This window comes from Canis lupus, chromosome 5 (assembly GCF_003254725.2).
Source record: "Canis lupus dingo isolate Sandy chromosome 5, ASM325472v2, whole genome shotgun sequence".
Classification (NCBI taxonomy): domain Eukaryota; kingdom Metazoa; phylum Chordata; class Mammalia; order Carnivora; family Canidae; genus Canis; species Canis lupus.
The window spans coordinates 22,273,958-22,301,795 of record NC_064247.1 but is presented as its reverse complement, the minus strand read 5'-3'; the positions used below and the strand labels follow the sequence as shown (position 1 = coordinate 22,301,795).

Genomic DNA, 27,838 nt, shown 5'->3' with positions numbered 1-27,838 from the left:
CACCCCCTTGAGGGGTAACCTGAAGCATGCAACGTCTCTCACTCTCAAGCTCCAAGACTACTGGAAAGAGCTACATGATTATCTTAGAAAAGTCTTTCCAATTTGAAAACCCCATGGTTCCTCAGATTCCACGTTTCTTTCCTAGTACAAAAAGAGGAATATTTGTAACCAAAATGAGACACAACAAAGGAACACTGAATTCTATGTGACTTTGTAATGACCCTTTAAAGTTGCCTAGTTCAATGCAGTAGCTTCTGGCTACAAATAGAACACTTTCACTTCACAAAAAGCACTATTTGTCAGCACTGCTTCAGAAGTATAATCATAAAAGAGTAAATGGTTTTCTTTCCTTTTCCACTGATGTACATTTCTTCCCTCTTTCTCTATTCTCTCACCCCCACCAATAAAAAACTCGGTCTGGAATCATTTAAGCATTTGCCTTAATCTTAACTTTATGTTATAGTTGTAATCACAACTGTGCATCATATATATGTAACTTCACAATAAAATTCTACTTCTAGAATAGAAAATGACTAGAAATGAGCTCTTTAATAGTACAATAGCTTCGAGAAATCCTTAACATAGCACAGCTTCTCAACTGCCTAGAATAGTTTAGGTATGTTTCTGCTTTTAAGCTAGGGATTTTGCCTGTCATGTCATGTAGCTGAAGCCTAGATAACAACTTTTAGAGCTTACCCCTCGTACTTTTGGGTTCCCACCTGTATTTTCAACAGACTTCCTTTTTGCATAATGTATAAAGTTCTCTGTGTAAGTTCTCCCTTTCTTTCTAAAAGCAGTACTGTCAGTAACGTAGGTTCTGGAGTCAGACATACCTGAGCTTTAACACTGGCATTTACTAGTTATGTGCCTTAACATTGATATTCTAGGAGCTTAAATTTTTCTATAAATGGTGATAACTAAGAATAACAAACAGCACTGGGGAAGTTAAAATGAAGAAATGTATTTGAAAGCACTCAGCAGATAACAAATGCACAAAAAAGTTAGCTACTGCTATTAAAGATCACGCGAAATTCATATTCTTCCCAAAAGAACAAGACCTCTGATCAATCACAGGTTACTTGCACCGAATTGCAACTTTACAAAGGATTATCAGATTACCTTGGCTGTATATGTCAACCTGAAGTGATGCAATATGAAATACCTATGAAGCTGTCTGGCACACAGTGATGATTTGAGTACAATCAAGCAGTTAGACACAACTTCCAATTTATAAGAAATATGGGCGTAATAAAGGAATAAATTATTATTTTTTAAAATTTTATTTACTTATTCATGAGAGACACGGGGGGAGAGAGAGAGAGAGAGAGAGACAGAGAGACAGAGATACAGGCAGAGGGAGAAGCAGGCTCCATGCAGGGAGCCCAATGCAGGACTTGATCCCAGGGCCTCCAGGGATCTGGACTGAAGGCGGCACTAAGCTACTGAGCCACCTGGGATGCCCAAAGGAATAAATTAAATGATAACACAAAAAAAATGAGACAAATCCAGAACATGGGCTACTGTGGCCAGCCTCTGAGTTGGCATGCCATGATAGCAGCCTGCTGGTATTCTTACCCCTTTATCCCCTCCCACACTATATTAGTGCTAGTCCTTATGACCAAGACCAATATGGTGGCAGAGATGGCATACATCACTTCCAAGATTATGTTATAAAAAATAATCTAGATTTCATCTTGGTCAGTGTGTATGTGCACACGTATGTGTGTATGTGTGTGTATCTTTCTCTTGGATTGCTTGCTGTGACTGAAGTGGGTTGCTGTATCATTAGCAAGCCTATAGAAAGATCCACTTGGCAAAAAATGAGGCTTCTCGGCAATAGTCTACTGAGTGAATGTTACTAGTAGTGGATCCTACAGTATTAGTCAAGCCATCAGATGACTGCAGGGCCAGCTGACATCTTGATTACAACCTCATGAGAGATTCTGAACCAGACCCACCCAGCTAAACTGTTTCTAGATTTTTCACGCTCAAAACCTGTGTGAAATAATGTTTGTAGTTTGACGATTCTAAGTTTGGAATAACCTGTTACATAGAAACAGAGAGTATGTTAGCTATTCCATAGACAAAAACCGGGATTTAGGACAAGTTTCTTTAAAAAGTTAATAAATAAAAATTTAGGGGCACCTGGGTGGATCAGTTAAGCAACTGACTCTTGATTTTGGCTCAGGTCATGATCTTCATATCCTGATATTGAGCCCCACATCAGGCTCCGCACTCAGTGGGGAGTATGCTTGAAATTCTCTCTCTCTCCCTCTCCCTCTGCCCCTCACCTCCCCGCCCCTTTTGAAAATAAATAAATAAATAAATAAATAAATAAATAAATAAATAAATAAATCTTTAAAAAAATAAGAAATTGAAAAAATTTTCAGGGACTGTTCTATATTACAAGAGGCTAAAGAACTATAACCAAATTGTGAACTCTGATTTTAATCCTGTTTTAAAAAATGATAGCTATTAAAAAATGCAGGGACTGTTAGGACAATTTGAATATGAATATGTATGTATGTATTAGATGACATTAAGGAATTTTAATTTCCTCGGGTGTGATACTGATTTTTTTTTTTTTAAGATTTTATTTATTTATTCATGAAAGGCACAGAGAGAGACAGAGAGAGAGGCAGAGACATAGGCAGAGGAGAAGCAGGCTCCCCATGGGAATGGGAAACCTGATGTGGGACTTGATCCTGGGATTGCGGGATCACACCCTGAACCAAAGGCAGACGCTCAACCACCGAGCCATCCAGGTGTTCCTGATTTTGTTGTATAGGAGAGTGTTCTATCTTTAAGTATGTTATGCTGAAGTATTTTGCTGAAATCACTGTCTGAATTTAATTTCAAATACTTCAGAAAAAATATAGATACAGATATAACTAGATGAATAGAGATGAAAAAACGGGATTAATGTCAACAATTACAGATAAAATACAGGTGATGGGTAGGTCAGTGTTCACTGTGCTAGTCTATAAACTTTAATGTTTACAATTTTTCTCTTTTAAAAATGTTACAGAAAAGTGGAATGTACCCCTCCCCCCAAATTAGAGCTATCTATAATTGTCATTAAATTAAAAAAAGATTTCAGCCCAATGAGAACCGAGTCCAGATTTCTACACTGTTGATATTCAGTTCAGAAGTTTGCACAATTCCCACACAAACATATCAGAGGACTATTGTTGAATCAGTAATTCCACTTAAAAGTTATCCTATCTGTCCAATGTTTGCTAATGGTTAAAAAACACAAAGTTGGTACTGATTCCTCTTCTTTTCCTGTTTTCATAAAAAGCAGACAATTACTAAATCCAGAAGGAATTAGTCCATTTCAGTACCCAGGTGCACAAACATAACCAGAAGCTCATTTTTATATAATAAAGAACTTTTGTGCTTATCCAAAACACAGGGGAAAGAAACACAGTGGGGGGAGGAAAATAGGCAGGAATTCACATTTAGAAGTTAACTGAAAAAGGTACTTTAAAACCAATGAGTTAATTTGCAAGTTAAGTAAAATTTTACTTCTTTCTATAATACTGATATGAAAATTCTATCTGGGTCTAAATTCTCAGCTTAAGAAAAATTCACTGACACTCTCATCACGAGCACATCCAAATTACGCTTTAAAAAAACCTGACATAGCCGACTTATAGTCAAAACAATAATTCAGCATTTATTGTTATGTAAAGAACATTTTATATTTCTACATGGAACTGGTAAATTTTGTTTTTATGTCATGCATTTCCAATTATGCTCACATAACAGAGTAAATATTTTAAAATTTACATTTATTTAGTATAACATATAATTTAAAATATATAAGTTTTATTTCACACCAATAGATAATTAAATTAAAGCTACTCAGATACATCACATCAACATAATCTGTTAGTGAGGCTGTGGTGAGAACAGGAACTCTTCTGCATCAGTGAGGTGAAAAACAATGGCACAGCTTTTACAAAGGGAAAATGTGGCACTATCTAGCAAAGTTATGGCTATCCTACTTCTTTTTTTTTTTTTAATTTTTATTTATTTATGATAGGCACACAGTGAGAGAGAGAGAGAGGCAGAGACACAGGCAGAGGGAGAAGCAGGCTCCATGCACCGGGAGCCTGACGTGGGATTTGATCCTGGGTCTCCAGGATCGCGCCCTGGGCCAAAGGCAGGCGCTAAACCGCTGCGCCACCCAGGGATCCCTATCCTACTTCTGATAAGTACAAGATTTTCACTGAAATTCATTCACAGCAAAAGAATGGAAACAGAGTAATCAATCATACATCAGTGGGATCCCTGGGTGGCTCAGCAGTTTAGCACCTGCCTTCGGCCCAGGGCATGATTCTGGAGTTCTGGGATCGAGTCCCACATCGGGCTCCCTGCATGGAGTCTGCTTCTCCCTCTGCCTGTGCCTCTGCCTCTCTCTGTGTCTCTCATGAATAAATAAATAAAACCTTTAAAAAAAATCATACATCAGTAAGGGACTGCCTTATGGTACATGTAAGCAATGGTTTACCAGGGACTGCCTTATGGTACATGTAAGCAATGGTTTACCAGGAAGCTATAAAAAAAAAAATGGTTTACCAGGAAGAAAAGTATCTCTATATACAAGAACTAAGTGATCACACAGATATATTGCTATGTAGAGGAAGTGCGGTAGAAAGCATATAGTGTGTTTTGTTTCAGAAAGAGAGTGACTACATATATTCATATCTGCTTATATAAGAAACTGAGTTTTTTCAAAATTACTAATGGCAAAGAGAAAAAAGTTGAGATGGAAATAGAAACTGAACTTATTTGAATATATTTTAAGAGATTCAACTTGTACTATATAAATACATAACTATAAAATTTTATAAAGCTATAAAAATTGTTTTTATACAAAACTATAAAATTACAAATTATAAAATCATATTTTATAAAATTTTATAGTTTTATTCACACAATAGAATTGTATGAAATCAGAAAAAAGTAAAATTAAAACAAATTAGCCAAAATTATCACCTAGAGAAAAACTATTCCAAGTGACTTTATAAGAAAACTGTAATCACTGCTGGAATATGCCATAAAGATAAGGATAATTGCTTAAAAAAATCAAACTATTTTTAGTAATCATTTGTGGTAGTAATGTTGATAATGCTATTCTGAAAGTGTTATGTATGTATTTCAAGATAATGTAATTATTTGATATTCTACTTCCTACATTCCCAGAGTCACTGGGAGTGGTATTCTCGGCATGAAAGAAAGGAAACATAAATATTAACATAGATTATGTTAAGTAAAATACCTGTAGTCTGAATCTGAGTTGGAAATCAATTTATATTCAGTTATGACATATTTTGTCACTAAAGAAGTTATAGTCTCTTTATGATATCCATTGAAAAGACCTAAAACTGATGACCAACCTAGAAGCAATAAATGTATCAAGTGCCCAGATTATAGTCTTGAGGAAACACCTGATCTGAGGCAGGAAATACACAAGATGTACCACGAACATCTTGTCATACTGAAAATCACATTTTTAAGCAACCCATTTTCATAGAGAAAATAAATCAAAAGGAAAATTAGAAAGTATTTTCAACTGTAAAGGAAAACATTGCATATCAGAATTTGTGATATGGAAGTAGCACTTAGGGAGAAGTTTTTGCTGTTCAATGCATATGTTAGAAGAAAGATCTTAAAACAACTATTTCAACTCTACCTTAAGAAACTTAAAAACAATAGCAAATTAAACCCAAAAGAAGAAAAAAGGAATATTCAAGATCAAAGCAGAAATCCTTGAAATGGAAAACAGAAAATGGAAAATTAAGAGAAACAAAAGCTGGTTCTTTGACAAATTGGTAAAAATTGTCAAAGCTTTGATAGATTGATCAAGCATAAAAGATAATCACTAACATCATTATTATGTAATACACTAATAATAGAATTACTAATATCAGAGATTTGAGACAAAATATCACTACAGACTCTACAGGTATTTACAGGACAATAGGAAGTATTATGAAAAACTATATGGCTATAAATTTGACAACGTATATGAAATGGAAAAAAATCTTTAAACTATGTCATCAGTCACAGTTTACTCAAAAAGAAAGAAATAATCTGAATAGTCCTGAAATTGAGTATGTAGTTAAAGCCTTTCCATGAAACAAAACTCTATGTCCATTCAGCTTCACAGGTGAATTCTCAAATATCTAAGAAAGAGAGAAAGAAAGAAAGACTAGTCCTCCACAAACTCTTCTAGAAAACTAAAGGGAAAAAACATCCCAATTCATTCAAAAAGGTTAGCATTACCCTGATACCAGAGCTAGACAAAGACATTATAAGAAAACTACAGACCAGTATCCCTCATGAACACAGATGCCAAAATTCTAAAAATACTCTTTGGCAAACTGAATTCATAAATATATGAAAAGAATATTATATCATGACCAAGTGGGGTTGTTCTCAAGAACGAAGAGTTGCTTTAACAACTCTAAAATCAATCAACATAATTCACATATTAACAAATTAAAAATTTTAACATTATATGGTTATCTCAAAAGATACTGAAAAAACATTTGACAAAATAGAAGGGAATTTCCTCTTTCCTCCTAATGTCAAGAGTAAGATGTCTACCATCACTGCCTATTTTCAACAATATACTCAGGCTTTGGCCAGATAAATCAGGAAACAGACAAACAAACAAAAAAGAAAAAGACAAAAGAAAAGAAAGAGCACCTAGATTGGAACAAAGAAGTAGAACTATCCTTGCTTATAGACAACATGATCATTTGTGTAGAAAGTTCAATAGAACAAAAAAATCTACTAAAACTAGTCTGTGAGTTTAGCAAAGTTGCAGGAAAATGTACAATGTGCAATAATCAACTGTATTTCTACATACAGGCAGAAAATACTTAAAAAAAACCTACTATTTACAAATAGCAGTAAATATGAAATACTTAGGGGAAAATATGACAAAATATATAAAATATGAATACACCAAAAGAGATAAAACACTGCTGAGAATCATTAAAGAAGACCTAAATAAATGAGAAAAACATTTTGTTCATGTTGAGTTGGAAGATTCAATATTATTAAGATATCAGTTCTACCCTGATTGGTCTATAGATTCAGAATCCTAGTAAGTAATATGAAGAAATCATACAGGATATGTTATCCAATTACAAGCGAATTGAAATAGCAATTAATAAAAAAATGGGAAAAGTCCAGAAATATTTGGAAATTAAATAGCACAGTATGATGATCATGGATATATGAAGAAATTATAGGAAAAATTGAAAAACATTTTGATCTACAGACAATGAAAATATAGTATATCTGAACTTTGTGAAATGAAGCTAAAACAGTGCTTAGAAAAAACTCATGTTAGAAAAGATGAAAGGTTTAAAATCACTAATCCAAGTTTCCATTTTGAGAAGTTCGGAAAAGAACAAATAAAATACAAAATAAGTGAAAAGAAGGAAATAATAAATATAAGAGCAAAAGTCATTAAAATGAGAGATTTCTGTTCTCAACCATGCTAGAAATACTCAAACAACGGAAAAAAGAAAAGAGACAAAAATAAATAGAGAAAGAGAGAGAGAGAGGAAGGAATGAACAACCAACCAACCAACCAATCATTTCAGAACTGGACAACAGAAGCATAGAATAGTAATTCCTAAGAGAAGAGAAACAAATGAAGTGAGCTCCAAGATTGCCCCAGATCACCGTGTAGATACTCTACAATTCAGGGAAGAGGAAGCCAAACAACCCAGCTTCAGGAGATAGTTAAGAATCTGAGGAGGCCGGAGTGTCTAGAATTCACAAAGTAGAGTAAGCAAGAAGGAAACAGTCCAGAGTCAGAGCTCAGAGATCTGCTAAGGGTTCTGCTCAGGTTTTCATCTGACAACTGATAAATTCATGTGTGTGAGGAAGCGACCAAAGGCCAGGGAAATAATCATCAGGAAAAAAGCAGGTAAAACTAATACAGGAGTGGAAGTAGTACATGTTCCCAATGGCCAGAATGGAGAAACTCCATTAATATTCACAGTATTGACTGAAAGATGACTCTTAATGCAGAAAGCCCTAAAGAATCTATCAAAAAATGTTATTGGAACTAATAGGACACTTAGTAAGGTTGCCAGATACAAATACTATGTGATTTTTCTCTATATTAGCAGAGAACAATTGGAAATTAAAAATTTTAAACTGTACCACTTATAGTAGCATCAAACAACCCAGATACTCAGGTGTAAATTTGACAAAACATATGCAAGACACTAAAAACTGTAATATATTATTAAGAGAAATAAAAGCAGACTGAAATAAATGAAGAAATATGGTGTTCACGGATGGCAATACTCAATATTGCTAAAATAGCAATTTTACTCACAGTAATGTCAATGAAATTGCGATCATCATTAAAATCCCAGCAATTTCTTAAATTGCCAAAGTGATTAAAAAATTTCTATGGAAGCTTATAGGACCTAATACCAAAATGATTTTGAAAAATAAGAACAAAGCTGAAGAACCCTCACAACCTGATTTAAAAACATATTTTAAAGCCACAGTTATCAAGACATGATACTAGCATGAACAACAGAATAGTGCCCAGAAGTAGACATACACGTACATAGACAAGTGATACAAAGATAATTAAGTGGGAAAAGAAAAATCTTTTTGAAAACAGTGCTGAAACAATTGGATAGCCATATGCAGTTCTAAGTATTAATGCTGATCTCATATGAGATACAAACATTAACTCAAAATGGATCATAGCCCTAAATGTAAAATCTGAAACTATAAAAATTCTACCATCATTCACAGGAGAGAGGCTGACCTTGGGTCTAGAAAAAAATTTTAGTAGTATATAGAATGCACAAAAATGTAAAAGAAAAACAATGATGGATTTCATAGTAATTTAAAACTAGGCTCTTGGAAAGACATTGTTATTGGAATGAAAAGGCAAGCTACACATTGGAAAAAATATTCACAAAACACATGACTCAGTAAGAGACTTCTATTTAGAACTCTACTGCCAACTGAATTTTCTGAGATTATGGAAATATTTTCTATCTGCACTAACAGGTAGCCACTATTCACATGTGACTAAATGAGCACTTGAAATGTAGCTACTATGACTAAGAAAGTGCATTTACAGTATTCAGTTTAAATTAATTTAAATTTAAAGTGCCAGTGGTTTGTGGCTACCATACTGTGCAGCATAGATCCGGAACTTATAAAGAATACTTAAAATTCAACAGTAAGACAAACTCTGCCCCCACCCAACCAATACGTGATATGAACTGACACTTTACCAAAGATGATATATGGATGCCAAATAAACCTATGAAAAGATGCTCAATTTATTAGCAATCAGGAAAATACAAATTAAAACCAAAAGTGGCATAACACACATACCAGAATGACTAAAAATTTTAAAAGACGACCATACTAAGTGCTGGTGCATTTTAGGAGGCAATACTGGAATTCACTTATATCCTTCTGGAAGGAGGAGGTGACAATCTCAGCTCATTTTATGGGGCCACCACTATCCTGGTGCCAAAACCACACAAAGAAAAGAGAGGAAAGCTACAGCTCTATCCCTAATGTGTATGGACTGAAGGTACTTTATAAATCCACACATAACCCCTTTCTAACCATAAGAAAACATCACATGAACCCAAATTGAAGGACATTCTACAAAATGTCTCAAAATTGCCATGTCATCAAAAATAAGAAAGGTCTAAGAAACTGTCATAGCCTAGAGGAGCTTAAGGAAGATATAATGACTAAATCTAATATTGTACTTGGGATGAGAACTGGGATAGAAAAAGGACATTAGGTAAAAATCTGATAAATATAGCTTTTAGTTAATAATAATGTATTAATATTGGTTCATTATTTGTGACAAATATATGTACAACAGTATTTTAAGATGTTAACACAAGGTACACTAGTTGAGGGTACCCAGAAACTCAGTAATTCCCATAATTTTTTTGTAAATCTAAATCTATTCTAAAATAAAAGTTTATTTTAAAAAAATCACTGTAATTCACTATATTAAGACTAAAAAGGAAAGCAACAACAACAGTATGATCATTTCAAAGTTTCAGGATAAGTGTTCAACAAAATTCAACACCCATACATGACAAAATACTAAAAAACCACAATTAAAGGATAATTCCTTAATTTAAGGACAGGACATCTACAAAAAGACTTGATAGCTAGCTAAAATCATATGTCATGGTGAAGGGCTGAATATTTTCCTGACTAAAATGAGAAACAGAAAAAGTTAAGTCTGCTCACACCATTTCTACTAATATACCAGAGGTTCTAGCTAGTACATTAAGGTAAGAAAATAAAATAAAAACTGAACAGATCAGAATGGAAGAAGTAAAACTGTCTTTATTCACAAGAGAAATGAATGTGTATATAGAATATCCTGAGAAACCTACATTAAAGCTAACAGAATTTTTTTCAAAAAGCTAACAATTAATAAGTGAATTTAGTAAGATCAAAGGATTAAAGGTCAATAAATACTCAACTGTATTTCTATATTTTAGCACTGATCAAATGGAACACACAATAAAAAGTTACAGTTATCAACAAAAATCATGAACAAGTTATAAGAAAGTTCAGTAATGAGGATATTATGCTATTGGCAAGGACAGACATATAGACTGATGGAAAAGAATGGAGTTTAGAAGTGGACCTACACAAATATGGTGAGTTGGTTTTTGACAAAGTTTTGAGAAGGAAAACATAGGTCTTATTTTCCCAATTGGCAAAAGAAAATTCTTTTCAATCATTGGTATTGTAACAACTGAATATCTGTAAAGTAAAACAATAAACCTCTATCCTTTATACCATATGCAAAAATTAAATCAACTTGATCATAGGCCTAACATAGAAGAAAACACAGGATATTAGGAGACTTTCAAATATTCAAATATTTCTTAGATAAGGCATATATGTATAAGCTATGAAAGAGAAAACTTGTTAAATTAGACTTCATCATAACTAAAAATTTTTGCTCTTCAAAATTTTTGCACTATTAAGAAAATGAAAAGACACGACAGATTTAGAGGAAATATTTTCATTATATACATTTGACAAAGGACCTATATATCCAGAATAAATAAAGAACTCTTATAATTCCTTAGGTTTACAAATAAAGAAATGCATAAAAGTTCACTCACAAAGGAAAATGGGCAATGATTACATGAAATGATGCACAGTATCTTAGTCTTCAGGAAAATACAAATGAAAACCACAATGAGATACCACTACATACCCACTAGAATGGCTAAAAAAAATTAAACTGTCATTTGCTAAGGTTTGGCCAGGATGTGGAACAACTGGAGCTCTCTTGCATTGTTGGTATGTAAACCAATAGTACAAACACTTTAGAAAACTGCCTGACAGTTTATTTTAAAGGTAAAGAAACACTTAGTATATGATCCAGTAATTTCACTCTTTGGTATTTACCCAACAGAATGAAAACAGAAAAGACCTGCATATAAATGTTCCCAGCAGTTTTCTTCATAATAGTCCCAAACTGCAAACAACTCAAATGTCTATCAACTGGCGAATGAAGACACTAACTGTGGTATTTCCACAAATGGAATACTGCTTGGCACTAAAAAGGAACAAACGTCTGATAGATGTAATACAGATGAATCTCAAACATATTCTGCTGAGCCAAAGGAGACAGACAAAAGAAATAAACAGGACAAAAGAAAAATATTTATACTTGATAAAATATTTAACTATCTTAAGTTTTATATATCTCATAATAGAGGTTTAAAACATATAAAGAAACTAATAGAATAACAAGGAGAAATTTACATGTCCACAACTGAAGTGAAACCACAGTGAACTTACATAGCTCTCTTAATGAGCGGCAGAACAAGAGAATAAAATATTAGAAAGAGACTAATGATTTACATAAGTAGTAACATACTTTTCCACATATAGGTCTTCCTTCTAAAAATCTGACTATGTAACAAGTCATAAAGAAAAGTTAGAAATCATATATAACACAGTCATATAGAGGCCAGAAACTTAGATACTGACATCAAAAATTACAATAAAAAGTGAAAACAAACACAAGTAATATAAAATGCAATATATAACATTTCAACTTTCTTACTTTATACTAGAAAATACCTACAGTCAAGTAAATAATTACATTAAACAATGTCATTTACAGGAAATTTTAGCTTCTTTGAGATGGAGATAAAAGTAGAATCATTTCAGAGCCATTCTATCATTTTCATTTAAAGTGATCTCTCATCTCTTCGTATGGAACTACAATAGACAGAACGTAATGGCCACAAAGAAATTATAATAGTAACAATGAAGTTTCATAAATCTAGCTTCTAGAAATGTTCTTTATCTTATGAGATAGGAAATTCTCAAAATTGAAATGATTTTACTAAGGCAGTACAATATGTTGGGTAAGGTCACAAATTGTAACATCATAGAGAACAAATTTAAATTTCCACTTCTTTACTTATTAATAGCTGTGAGACTTAAGCTAAATCATTTTAAATTTCTAAGATTAAGTATCTTTACTGTAAAATGAGAAAGTCACTTAATAACGTATACAGAAAATACTTAATGAGGAATCTGGTAAATGGTAAACATTCAATTTAAATGATAGCTTTTATTAGTACTGCTAACACTAACACTTGTCCTATACACCATTATAATTGATGATGAAGATGTGCCCAATTAGCCAATCTGTTAGTGTCACCATATTTATCCAGTCTTCAAAAGCTAGGAACTTCATTCTTAGGTCCTTCCACTCCCTTGTATACAAGTCTGATTCTCACTCTCTAAATTTCACTCCTTTATCGTATAAGCTCTTCATTACCATTTGCCTTATTATTTTCATCTATCTCCTAAACAGTCTACCTGTCTCACCATCTCTCTTCCAATCAATTCTTTGATAGAGCTGTCTTTCAAAAACAAAAATTAAATCACATCTTTAACTCTGATTTTCTTAGATTATTGCTATATTACCTAGAAATCCAAAGTCCTCAGCCTGACAAAGGCCATTCCCAATATGGTCTTTGTCACCTGTCACTCTTTTCTACAAACTTTGAGCTCTAATTTACATTCTAATTAGTAGAACATTATACCACTGTTCCCTCTGTTAAGACACTCCCACTCATCCATCAAACCCCAGGATAAAACAGTACTACCTCTAGGATGCTTTCTCTCAAGGCCTAAGGCAGTTGCTTTGTTCTTTTATTTCTACCTTCATTATAGCACTTATAGTCTATTAAAGTAATTTATGTTTGACAGTTTTTCCTTATCTACTTGATTATGAGCTCCTTGAAGGTTAGTATGGAAAAACTCTAGTTTTTATTTTTATTTATTTATTTATTTATTTTTTATGATAGTCACACAGAGAGAGAGAGAGAGAGGCAGAGACAGGCAGAGGGAGAAGCAGGCTCCATGCACCGGGAGCCCGACGTGGGATTTGATCCCGGGTCTCCAGGATCACGCCCTGGGCCAAAGGCAGGCGCCACACCGCTGCGCCACCCAGGGATCCCAAAACTCTAGTTTTTAAAAAGATTTTATTTATTTGAGAGAGAGCATCCATATGCATGTATAAGCAGGGGGGAGGGGCAGAGGAAGAGGGAGAAGCAGACTCCCTGCTCAGCAGGGAGCCTGAGATGTGGGACTCAATTTCAAGACCCTGAGATCATGATCTCAGCTGAAGGTGGCCACTTAACCAACCGACTGAACCACCCAGGCACCCCTGGAAAAACTTATTTAGTAGGAGTGCCTCCCTCATGGTGGGCAGTCTTTGAATAAATGAGAACATTTTTGTAGGAAAAAGCTGAGATGTCAGAAATAAAACATAAATGTTGTTACGATTTCCAAAAGCTTAGCATATTTATTCCTTAACTCCCTACTTCATGTTAGAAGTTAAAGCAAATCCATAGAATTTTATTTATTTTCAACATGACATTTTATATATGATACATAAATACAGTTAAGTAGGGACCATACACAGCATCATCTATGATCATGCTGATGATTCAGTCATAAAATTATGTACATAAACTTTGAAGCCAAATGACAGAAAAAGGTATCAAGATGGATAGCCATGAATACAGACCAACATTTCGTTTTTACCTCCCTGAATTTTTCAGATTTTCTAAAACGCAAATATATAACTTTCTATGTTTTTGAAGAACAAACAAGAAAATACATATTCCAGAAAACCATAATTATTAAAAAAGTTAAGTTTATTAAATCTCTAAAAGTTAATTTGTAAGAGTATGCATCATAGCAATCTGCCAAAGGACTATGCTTGTAGAAATTATTTTTTCCCAAAAACAGAAAGTAAGTTTCAATGAAGAAAAAAGAAAGCAATCCAAAACAAAGGTATGTAAGTATAAAATGAAGTGGACAACTGAAGCTTGGTTGGCTTTCAATTATCCAGATGTTTCAGGCTCAAGGGCTTTGGGGGCCTCAGAAGCCTCAAATTAGTGCCACAATACTGAGCTCTGCTTTGTATACATGCACATAAAATTAATCATACTGTTTGGCAATACATAAAGAATTCTAACAACTCATTAATTAAAAGACAACCCAATTGAAAATGCTTTAAGTTTTAAATAGAACATTTCCCCAAAAAGATACAAATGGCAAGTAAACACATGAAAAGATGTTCAACAATCATAAGGGAAATGCAAATGAGAACCAGGAAGAAGTGCCTCTTTGAGCTGGCTGAGAGAACTACAGTCAAAAAGCCAGAAAACAAGAGTTGATACGGGTATGGAAAAAGCAGAGCCCTTACATGTTGCTGGTGGGAGTGTACAATGGTGCAGCTGCACTGGAAAAGTCTGGCAGTTCCTTAAAAAGCTAAAAACAGAGTTATCACAGGACCCAACAATTCCACCCTAGGTATATATACAAGAGAAATGAAACACACACAAAAACTTGTATGTGAATTTTCACAGCAGCATTATTCATAGTATCTGAAAAGTAGAAAATACCCCAATGTCCATCAACTGATGAGTAAATAAACAAAATGTGGTGTATCTATCCATCTAATGCAATATTATTTCACAATTAGAAGTAATGAACTACTGATACCAGGTGCAACATGGATAAACCCTGAAAATGTTACACTACCTGGAAGAAACTAGTCAAAAAAGACCACATATGCATGACTGCATTTATATGAAATGTCCACAAGAGGCAAAGTTATAGGAACAGAAAAGAGATGAGTGGTTCCTTAGGACGAGAAATGGTAAGAAAGGACATGGGAGATGAATAGGAGGGACAACTAATGGTTATGGGTTTCCTTCTAGAAGGAATGAGAATGCTTTAAGTCTGTGGTAATAGGGGGCATGCCTGCGTGGCTCAGTTGGTTAAGCATCCAACTCTTGGTTTCAGCTCAGGTCATCATCTCACAGTTGTGGAATGGAGTCCGTGTCAGGCTCCCTGCGGTTCAGATTCTCTCTCCCTCTCCCCTGCTCCTCTCATCACTTTTGCACATGTTCACTCTCTCTCTCCTCACTCATAAATAAATAAATAAATAAATAAATAAATAAATAAATAAATCTTAAAAAAGAATGGTAATTAATAGCTGCACAATTCTGTGAATATATTAAAAACAACTAAATTGTATACTTTAAATGGATGAATTATATGGTATGAACTGTACCTCAACAAAGCTATTTAAAGAAAGAATGTCATCAGTCCCTTTTCAAACAAATTACATGGTCTGGAAAATGAGCATTTTCATTTATAAACAGAAATAGTATCTGTTTCCATCTTTCTACCTTTAGCTTTAAGAATACATAAAAGGTACATGGAGAAACAATCTAGAAATCTAGTTTCATAAACTAGATGACTACTGGTTATCTATTGCTGCATAATAGGTTACCCCAAACATAGCAGCTTAAAACAAACATTTATTATCTCACAGTTTCTAATGGTCAAGGAACCAGGGAGTGGCTTAGCTCGCTGGGTCTGGCTCAGATAGCTTACGAGGTTGCCATGAGGCTGGGGCTGCAATCTGAAAATTTGGGGTTGGGAAATCCAATTCCAGTCTCATTCATATGGCTGTCAGTTGGGAGGCTTCAGTTCCTCTATAGGCCCCTCTACAGGATTGCTCAGGACATGGTTTCCCGCAGAGCAAGTGATCAGAGAGAGTGTGAAAGCAATTAAGACAGAAGTTCGTATGTTTATAATCTCATCTTAAAAGTGATATACCATAATTTTTGCAATATTCTACTGGTTACACAGATCAATTCTGATACAATTCTGATGCACAATTCTGATACTGGGAGGGTATCAGACAAGAGTGTGAATACCAGGAGATGGGGATCACTAGAGCCATTATGGTGGCTGGCTACCAAAACATTATAACAACAAAGATCTTAGACCAAAGATCCCACATAAGTAAATGCTTGACCTTTGCAATTAAAAAGGACAGAGGGGATATGTAGTCCTCAGTAGTGTGACCAACACACTCCTAGGTGTGTAAGAGCTGTGATAAAAAGGTTTGCAAGGTGCATTCATACTATTTTCTGTTCTCCATGTGACAAAGCTACAATTAGCATAAAGAAACAAAACTGTGGAGTTGGGCATTGGTGGAGGAAGCACATAAAAGACACTGAGTCCATCTCACTCTCCCCTCTCCCTACCATAGTCAGATGAAGAAACAGTTCTAGCTGCAGAAAGGCTAGGTGACTCTACCAAGGTCATACTTGGACTCTACCAAGTGATAGAGCAAGAACCAGACTCCACTCTCTGTGTCTTCTCAGTACACCAGGGGCTCTACATCAGAGAACCAATGGCAGTGACTCACAGTGCAGATGATATGGTAAACATGTGAGCATTACATCACATACATCAAACAGTTGGTCACTCCAAAATTGGTATTTCTTTTTGTGGTTTTCTGACGCTGGATGCATTACTTTCTCAGGCAGTAGTGGACACTTACCCTTTTTCCACTCCAACTGGGAGCTGCCCTACTTAGCTGGGGAAGGAAGGAATCACTCATTCAGCTCAGCTAATATTACAGAGTATCATTCCATACCCAGCACTGAACATGTCGATGTGAAGAGCAGAAAACACGGTCCCTTCACGCAAAAAGCAGACAGTCAAGGTGAGAAAATGAGACTTATACATGGAGCACTAAGAAGTTATACATCAAGTGACAGGGCAGAGCAGGAAAAAAACGTAATACTTAGTGTGCCAGATATTTTATAGTATCAACTCTCTGAATCCCCTACGAGGTTATCCTCATTTTATAGATGAGGAAAGTGATGCCTTAACGGGTTAAGGAACTTGTCGAAATTTTTTTTCCTGGTAAGAAATTGGCCTAGAGGCTACCAGGGAAGATGGCAGCAGGGCCCGCACTTTCTTAGCCACAACTGTCAAATACGGTTTTCTTCTGCCACCCTCTGAAGTTCTTTTTTTCTGGGTTCTGATAGAAGTTGATTATGGAACTCTAAAGCTCCTCTGAGAAATTCTAGGTTTCCAGCTGCACAGGGGAGGGAGAACCTAGCCTAGTATGGTATGGATGTCTCAGGATGTGGCTCAGCCTATGGGGAGGGGTGAGGAGTGGGGGAAACATTCACTAAGGCAGTACTGCCTTTCTGGTGCCAGTATGAAAGATAAATTGAATCATAACTGCAATTAGTAAATGAGGCCATAGTTGGAAAGAGGAAATTAAATGCATGCACTGTTCTGCAAGTGCAAAAATAAATTAATTTGACTCTGTCAAAGCCCACTAGAATGTGGAGAGACTTAACACAATCTTCTAATGAGTCCTCCCAGCATTATGTCATAGAATCAGCACAATACCCTGGAACAGATGCATTTGATCATTTTTTTTAAAGATTTTATTTATTTATTCATGAGAGACAGAGAGAGAGAGAGAGAGAAAGAGAGAGAGGGGCAGAGACACAGGCAGAGGGAGAAGCAGGCTCCATGCAGGGAGCCCGACGTGGGACTTGATCCCAGGTCTCCAGGATCACGCCCTGTGCTGAAGGCGGCACTAAACTGCTGAGCCACCCAGGCTGCCCACATTTGAGCATTTTTAAAGAATATGAAAAGTAGTTTGAAAAGATTAAGGTCATCTTTGGGTCTGGAGAGCCTTTTGCTTAACAAAGCAACAAATTCCATTTTAAAAAAATTTTTTTTTCTTTATTTATGATAGCCACACACAGAGAGAGAGAGAGAGAGGCAGAGACACACAGGCAGAGGGAGAAGCAGGCTCCATGCACTGGAGCCCGACGTGGGATTCAATCCCGGGTCTCCAGGATCGTGCCCTGGGCCAAAGGCAGGCACCAAACCGCTGCGCCACCCAGGGATCCCAACAAATTCCATTTTGGTAAAAATCTGCCAACTTTGCCACCTTTGACACCTTTTGGCTGTCTCTTTCCTTTACAGCCAAATTTTACAGCTTTGGGAAATGTTCCTCACAAGGAAAGAGAGGACCTTGCAGGCTGTTGGCAATCTTGATGTGTCAAATTTCTACTGTGTATTCTTCTGATCACACACCTTCAATAATCTATGGGTCTCTCAATTAAGACCTACGAACACATTGTCCCAAACTGTAGGAACAGGCTTTGTGCAGAACCAACTGGCATTCAGTGCAAGGCAGCACAACAGTACTTGGCATGGGTTTTTTCCTAAGATAACATGTCTATATAGTTTATTGTGATTTTGAAAAGGTGTTGATGTTTTAAAAATTCCTCTCAAATTCAAAATTTTATTTCAAAGTCTTATACCAAGGAACTGTATCTAGATATGATAGGTTTACAGAATTCCAAAAGAAAGTCTATGATCACCTTTTTTAAAAAAATCAAGATTATATCTGTTTATTCATAAGAGACACAGAGAGAGAGGCAGAGACATAGGCAGAAGGAGAAGCAGACTCCTTGTGAGGAGCCTGACGCAGGACTCGATCCCAGGACCCCGGGATCACAACCTGAGCCAAAGGCAGATGCTCAACCACTGAGCCACCCAGGTACCCCTAGTAACTTCTCTTTTAGACTGATCTTTTCTTTAAATTATATCAAACTGTTGCCATGACTATCTTATTAGAGTCTTCAGTATGAGAATGGCTTTTATGAGGTCATTCACTTCATTCCAGTTACTCTATCTGGAAAGTTCACACTCAACAATCACAGGTGGAGGTGGTTTTTCATTCTGTTGTGAAAGGAGATTTGACCACAATCCCCAGTAAACTATTCCAGAGTATAAATGTACTCCTTGCATATGAAAGGACGATGTGTTTTCATTTAGATGAGTATTAAAATTACAATGCTAACGTAACAGAGAAAAAAGGAAATGGGGTAATGTGAAATTTGTACAACACATGTGGGATAGCCTAAGTAAGGCAATGTTAGTGTGTGTGTGTGTGTGTGTGTGTGTAGTTAGGCACAACAGGAGTGAACTGACCAAAAGGAACCAGAAGCCAGTCAGCAAACAGCTGCTGTCCTAGTTCTCTAACACCTTCTGATGTGGCTCTCTCATCCTAGCATCCTTACCCCAAACTGGCTAATTCTATATGTGTCTCATTTTGATTCATAGATTTGGCACATACAGATTTCCTAGACTCTTCGTCTGGAGAGGCCAAGCAAACCAGGTCAATTCTCTGTGTCTCTGGACCTTATTTCCCAGAGTCATTCTAAGTATACTTCGAACTTCGGCCTAGGGAGACCTCAACAGTTGTAAGGGTCTACCAAGAGTAAGTCCAAGGTGTTCTGAGCTAATCTTGCATCAGGCCAGACCTAGAAATATAATTGTCTTGCTAAAATGAATTTAATATTAGAATCCAGCTGGCTTCTAGACTGCAACTTTCATCCACTTTATTTCTAACCTGTGGTGGCCCTCAAAGAGTCTTTTTATGAGGATTCTGTGTCCTATTTCTACTGTTACTATTGATACTACTACTACTGATAATAATAATAATAGTTTTCACACATAGAGTACGGATTATGTGCTGGTAATTACAGTAAGGACTTTACATATATAAGACCCATTTGTCTTCCTTACAATCTTATGAGATAGGTTATTAACCCTGGTTTAAAAACTTACCCAACATCATACAGCTAGTAAGGACCAGTATCAGGATTTCGAACCTGGCAATCTGGCTCCAGAATCTATGCTCTTAGTATATCATAGGACTTTGGTTTGAATAATATACCATGCAAACCAGAGGCCTGTGTTTGCAGTCCCATCTCTAAGGCTATAATCAATTATGTGACCTAGGGTAAGTCTTTGACTCAATTTCCACTATTCAATGAGATAGGCTCAATGATTTGCTTCTGGTTATACAATGGTATGTATAAAGTAGGAGCTTTTCATTAACAAACTTGATTTTGCTAGATGAGTCAGGAGGTTTAAAGCTTGGAAATGAAATACATCTAAGTGAAAGAAGCAACTAATCTAAGAATTTTCATACTTCATAGTTCGTGATACAAGCATTAGATTCATATTTTACAGAGGAAAACACTGAGACTCAGAGATGAGGTGATTTTTCCAAGGCCACATAGAAAGTCAGGATGGACAGCTGGCATGTGAATGCAGTTAGAGCTCAAGCACTTCCTATAGTACTCAACACTTCCCTGGCAGGCTGCCTTTCCTCTCAGTAGCAGTAAGCAGAGATTGAAAAGTAACCTAGATAAAGTCCCTAGCGTGAGGTCCTGCAAAGAGCACATATGCAATAAGTTAATTTGGACATGGGGATGGCAATAGGTGAATATCACCTTAAAAGTGTTAACAGATGGTAATTTATAACAAAAGTGGGCACATTTTTGTGCAACTTCTACAAGGTGGGCTGAGTACCTATCAAAACAAGAGAATTTCTGGAGGGAAAGTCTGTATGACTTGAATCTATCCCTGAGTAAACAATGAAGAAATACCATGAGAATGCCAATATATGTGTAGTATTTCCAGATTATATACATGAGTTTGTGGGTTATTTTGCTGCATGAAATAACTTCCTAACAATAACTCAGAATCAAAAGCAATCTGCCTTTCTTCTAGCCAGAATTTCACCAATAATGCTGATGATTAGGGCAATTCTCTCATGTGTTGGCTATCTAAAGGAGGGCAGGAAAGGCAGAAACTTACGAAATTACTAACCTGTACAACAAATTTACTAAGTTCCTGTTTTGGTTTGGAAATGGAGTCACTTGTTCACTCACCAATTTATCCAACAAATAACACCAGAAATGTACAAAACATTACTTTATCAATAAATGGCAAGGGCATTCAAGACAACAGGACATAAATGGTGACACCAATGCAGTGGGATGAGCGCGTACAGTGAAAAGCTCCAGAAGCATGAATGTTATCTATGATAGGTTAGAGGAGTGCCTGAAGGAAGTGACATCTGAGCCAAGGGGAGAGCAGAATGTACTTCGGAAACTGCAAGTGGTTAAGAATGATTAGAATTCAGAGTAAGCAAAAGGAAGTCTTTTGACTGATTGAATTTCTCAAATCATAATTATGTAACCACTGAACTAGAGGTAGAAGGGTTTTATTAGATAATAATTTTGATGCTCTCATTTCAAGATCAAGGAAACTAAGCCCTCTAATTAGGAGCCCTGAGTCTCACCACGAGGACAACTACTACATGAGGTGGTGTTGTTCTTAACACAGAACTGAACGCTGTTGTGTTTGAGAGTCAATACAGCTGAATGCAGCCACGTTGGAAAACCACTAATCTTAGTGTGAAGGCTTAGCATCTGCTACAACACACGCTAAAATAATTGCTTAGAGAAATCACCTCTAGCTCATCTGAATGGTATCCATGTACAAAAAAGAAAAGTTAAAATCTATAAACCACCTCTCCTTAGGTACTGTAGGAGCTGATCCAAGAACACTAGAGATAAAACTGTTTGACACATACAGTTAACTCACCAATTAACCTAAGTCTTCCCTCTCTTTTAAATTAAAGCTCTTGTTCATTAAATTCAATAAAAATTGAGGTGCAACAGCTGTTAAATGAAGAGATTCTTTTAAATCTCTTGTTTGGGGATGTTTGCTAAATGTTGGACAAAAAACTTTATCATCATTAATTACTAAGCAACACCTTACCAGGAAGCCACAGCAGAAACAGTGACATTCTGTCACAAAGTCAAAATCAAGTAAGGGTACAATTCAAGAAATATGCAGGGCTATGATGACTGTGTATTTAATTCAAGAATATGAAGTGCTAAAGTACTCTATTTCTTTTACAGGTTAGTTTTAGTTCCCATCATATTACATGTAAAGAAATAGTAAAGATTATTTTTGGGTACTAGAATTTTATTGTACAAAGTTCTACCTGAAACAATGTGCTATCAGCTTGGCCTTTAGAAGTTTTTCATGTTTCCTGGGTGCAACTGATTGTGAAGCAAAGCAAAATTCTTTTTTTTTTAAAGGTTGATATTTACTTATTTTAGAGACAGAGGAAGAGAGCACATGTGCATGAGCACATGTGCATAGGCACACGTGTAAGGCAGTGGGGAGGCGGAGAGGGAGGAGGAGAGACAGAACCTCTAGCAGACACGGTGTTGAGCATGAAGCCTAACATGGGGCTCGATCTCACAATCCTGAGATCATGACCTGAGCTGAAATCAAGAGTCTGACCCTTTTTTATGTTTTAAAGATTTTATTTATTCATTCATAAGAGACTCAGGAGAGGGGCAGAGACACAGGCAGAGGGAGAAGCAGGCTCCATGCAGGGAGCCTGATGTGGGTCTCCAGGACCACGCTCTGGGCTGAAGGCAGCACTAAACCACTGAGCCACCCAGGCTGCCTAAGAGTCTGACACTTAATTGACTAAGCCACTCAGGTGGCTTAGCATTCTTTTAAGAAAAGGATTCTTTTGTAGCTTGCCATAGTGGTTCTCCACCAAGAGGGCATTAGAATCGACCATGAAGAGTTTCTGACAATTATGCAGCTGCCTGGATTCCACTGCAGGTCACTAACCAGGAAGTTCTAGAGACCACCAGGCTAGATGACCTTCATGGTTCTTTCCAATCTGGAGATTACATTACCTATAAATACCTTGTACACATTAAGTGCCCAACACTATACACACTAAAAGCACTAGTTCCACACCACAGGTACTCACTTTACTGATCTGGAGAAACTCATAAGAAATAAACTGAAAATTAAAATATACACAACCTTCAACTTAAATATACCTTTTTCCTGTGGTTATTTTGACACAAGTCCACCATATTTCATTATTTCTGAGGCAGAAATTTGTGGAACTGGCTCTACTGTAAGTACTAATTACTGCAGAGGGATAAGACGGCAAGAATAGGAAGGACATGGCTGTATATTATCACACTGGTTGTCTACCTCACCACAATCCCAGTAAGGTGGACAAGTGTTGCCAGTGTCACTGATCTGGCGCTTCCTCTACCATCCTTCTCAACATTATTAGACCCAATTCCCCTATGGGATACTAATGCCTACACATATGTATTGATTTCCATTCCTCCTTTTCTACCCTGAAATTCATAGATATTTAACTGAATTTCAAAAGTATCAAAAGTAATACAAAGGAAAATGAAATAAAAGTAATTAATAACTATACTAAAAGACAATGAAGTAGTCAGGTGCTTACACTACTTAAAATTCATGTATTTAAATTTAAGAGAAGTTGGATGGTAAGAAATTGTAACACACAAGTACAGGAAAATGAAGTAAAGACATTTTATTGAGATTTTCTGAAACAGTCCCAAACAATAGAAATTATCTTTTGATATGCACGCTGGTGGCATATTTGGGGAATTTAGTGTTTATTAAAATAAAAGTATACAAAAATACTTTGTATATAAGACAGAGTTAGGTTATAAGCAGAGATAATCATACCAAGTTTTTTTAGCCTCCTTCACAAACGTCCAGGCACAGGACACTCAAAGCCATGTAGATATGCCACAATTCTCTGATGTGCAGGGTGCCCTGAGCATTATCTGATGTCTACCATCTCTGGCCACTGCCCACTGAATCAGTGAGATAAACTCAAATGCTGTAAAAAAATTCCAAAATGCCCTCTAGAAGTTAGTACTACTCCACTGAGACCCACTGGTCTTCATGAACTTTAAGTATCTGCATGCATAGTATCATAGATTCTCACACCGGCTTAGGGAGTAAGTGGGCCACCAGACCTCTCATCTTGGGCCTAAGATTCTCTGATATAAGGACTACTTATTGAAAAGCCTAGGGCATGTCTATCCCAGAAACTTCCAGTAAGAAATTATACCTAAAACTGTTTTTAAAAAAGTAAATAAAGCTATTTTTTACATAGGTAATATATCCATATATACAATTATGCTAAAAATTCTGCCTCCTCTTACTACCTCCCCTGAAAAATACTCCTGAGTTTTCTAGGTAATCAAGGTCAAATTGTGAAAATGTTACCATTCTCTTTTTTCTACAAACGCAAAGATACATTAATGTAAATAATCCAAAAGTCATTTATATATGGCACAAAAATGTATTATTCATTTGGAAGACGGGTATCTTCCTAAATAAGTTTTGCTTAGGCGTCTATTAAAAGTAATTTACATTTCCTGGTCTACCCAATGCCTAAGCATGTATCTTCTAGGAACAGGTTAGGGGTGCCTGAGCCTGAGAACATGTTGCTACTAAGAGAGCAACCAAAGTGTTGAAAGTTTCACTAATTGGGGGTTGGCTCTATAATTTATTTTTGACACTGAAAAAAAAAAACACATGCCTTCACACAAATTTTATGTTAAATTAGCACATCATTCATAGGAATATTAGATATACCCTCACTGTAAGTAAAGGTAATAAGGACTTCACTTTATATAGAAAGATACACAGATTAGAGCAAAATCATCACAGGGTTCCTTTAAAGATAAAAACTCGTCCTGGTTAAAATGCCATTTAAAAATTAATGAATAACTTAATGACTGAATATTCATTCAATTTCTACATATTATGAAAGATTTGCATAAAATATCTATTGAAATGGTATTTAGTCTCAGTAGGTGAAATGGTCATTTACATAGTGAGTTTGCCTGTTTTTACACTTCAAATTCTGCTGATTAGTTCATTAATTTTTTAAAAAGATTTTATTTATTTATTCATGACAGAGAGAGAGAGAGACAGCCTGCAGAGAAGCAGGCTCCATGCAGGGAGGGAGAAGCAGGCTCCATGCAGGGAGCCCAACATGGGACTCGATTCCGGGTCTTCAGGATCACACCCTGGGCCAAAGGCGGCGCTAAACCGCTGGGCCACCGGGGCTGCCCTTTATTAATTAATTTAATAATGGATTTAAGAATATTTTTCCATCTCTTTGTGTCTTCCTCAATTTCTTTCAGAAGCGTTCTATAGTTTTTAAGGTATAGATCCTTTACCTCTTTGGTTAGGTTTATTCCTAGGTATCTTATGCTTTTGGGTGCAATTGTAAATGGGATGGACTCCTTAATTTCTCTTTCTTCAGTCTCATTGTTAGTGTATAGAAATGCCACTGACTTTCTGGGCATTGATTTTGTATCCTGCCATGCTACCAAATTGCTGTATGAGTTCTAGCAATCTTGGGGTGGAGACTTTTGGGTTTTCTATGTAGAGTATCATGTCATTGGTGAAGAGGGAGAGTTTGACTTCTTCATTGCCAATTTGAATGCCTTTAATGTCTTTTTGTTGTCTGATTTCTGAGGCTAGGACTTCCAGTACTATGTTGAATAGCAGTGGTGAGAGTGGACATCTCTGTCTTGTTCCTGATCTTAGGGGAAAGGCTCCCAGTGCTTCCCCATTGAGAATCTTATTTGCTGTGGGTTTTTCGTAGATGGCTTTTAAGATGTTGAGGAATGTTCCCTCTATCCCACCTCACACCAGTGAGAATGGGGAAAATTAACAAGGCAGGAAACCACAAATGTTGGAGAGGATGCGGAGAAAAGGGAACCCTCTTGCACTGTTTGCACTGTTGGTGGGAATGTGAACTGGTGCAGCCACTCTGGAAAACTGTGTGGAGGTTCCTCAAAGAGTTAAAAATAGACCTGCCCTACAACCCAGCAATTGCACTGTTGGGGATATACCCCAAAGATACAGATGCAATGACATGCCGGGACACCTGCGCCCCAATGTTTATGGCAGCAATGTCCACAACTGCCAAACTGTGGAAGGAGCCTCGGTGTCCATCGAAAGATGAATGGATAAAGAAGATGTGGTGTATGTATACAATGGAATATTACTCAGCCATTAGAAATGACAAATACCCACCATTTGCTTCAATGTGGATGGAACTGGAGGGTATTATGCTGAGTGAAGTAAGTCAATCGGAGAAGGACAAACATTATATGTTCTCATTCATTTGGGGAATATAAATAATAGTGAAAGGGAATATAAGGGAAGGGAGAAGAAATGTGTGGGAAATATCAGAAAGGGAGACAGAACATAAAGACTGCTAACTCTGGGAAACGAACTAGGGGTGGTGGAAGGGGTGGAGGGCGGGGGGTGGGGGTGAATGGGTGACGGGCACTGGGGGGGCACTTGACGGGATGAGCACTGGGTGTTATTCTGTATGTTGGTAAATTGAACACCAATAAAAAATAAATTTATTAAAAAAATAATAATGCATTTAAGAAATCAGCATTCCATTTTTATAATCTCAATTTGTTTATCTTCATACCTAAAATTGGTAAAAATTTGCCTCATGCCAACATAGGTATCACTTTATGATAAAAAACAAGCTAAAGTTTGTGCATAACCAAGACATATGGTGATTAAAATAGCTCATCTTTTAGTATTCTGATTGTTTTTATAAATAAAGTTTAGCAATATGTGGAGCATGTACATTTGTGTACTAAGTGATATGAGATTTTTGAATCAGTTTTAAAGCAAGTGACCACACAGATCAGGCTTTATGATTCACATAAAATACAGACCTTATTAAGTAACATCAGAACAGAAGTCAGATTTTCTATTATTAAACAGAAAATTTTGGTGCTGATATAAAAACAAAAAAACCCCTCACACACACAGATAAACAGCGTATTCCAACTGTGTAATACAAAGCTATTCACTTACTTGGTACTGGGCCTTTTTTGCAGGGCTTTATCCAAGATAAGAGATGGGGCACTCCTCCTCCTTTCTGCTAGTGTTTTCATCTTCTGTTGAGACAAAAAAAAAAAATCCAAATGAAGACCACGTGACTTGTAAAGCCAGTAAATGCCAACTTTCAAACCAATTCAGCAAGTTTTGTATTACTAATCTTTGCCTCTCAAAGAGTTTGCAATCTCACTGTAGAGATAAAATAATAACATCTAAACTAGAATATTAAGTGTCAAATAGTAGTATAGGCTTTAAATATTTTTTTATGGCCAGAGAATAAGGAGGTTAAATGTTGATCAGAGTATTTGGGAAAAGCATTATCACAACCATTATCATCAACTGTAGCTAACAGATATATTGCTTATTGTGTTCCAGCCCCTCTGCTAAAGGCAGGGCTGGAGTACCTTATTTACACTGCAATTTACATTGCATAAAATGTCATCTGCGTAGTTCTACTGTCTCTCTTTCATAGGCAGGACAGGCCCCAATTGGGCATCAAGGAAAGTCAGGATTTGAAGAGATCAAGTAAAGGGAGGTGAAAAAAAAGAAGAAAGGAAAAAAAAAAACAGTTAAAGCAAAACACATTTAATAGACCTTTAAGCTTAAGTATTTACACATTTGGATCCCTTCTTCCAAACAGATTTTTTTTTTTTTTTTTGCTGTAACTTAAAAAAAAGACCAGTTTTTTCTTTTCTAAGTGGTATATAAACATAGGATTAACTGGATAATTCAAGTTCTCTGTTTCAGAGGACCTACAATTTTTGGTAAATGAGGATTTGCTTAACTT

The 27,838-nt window shown here is 36.1% G+C and overlaps 1 protein-coding gene across 4 annotated transcripts in view; it reads right to left on the bottom strand.

The window, feature by feature from the left end:
* ARHGAP20 (Rho GTPase activating protein 20) overlaps window positions 1–27,838 on the bottom strand; it is a 140,337-nt gene that overhangs the window by 93,606 nt on the left and 18,893 nt on the right. For all 4 annotated transcript variants that reach the window (XM_025465590.3, XM_025465595.3, XM_025465591.3 and 1 more), the window contains exon 2: window positions 27,028–27,110. In XM_025465590.3, the coding sequence (XP_025321375.1) occupies window positions 27,028–27,110 (83 nt within the window). The remainder of the gene's footprint in view (window positions 1–27,027; window positions 27,111–27,838) is intronic.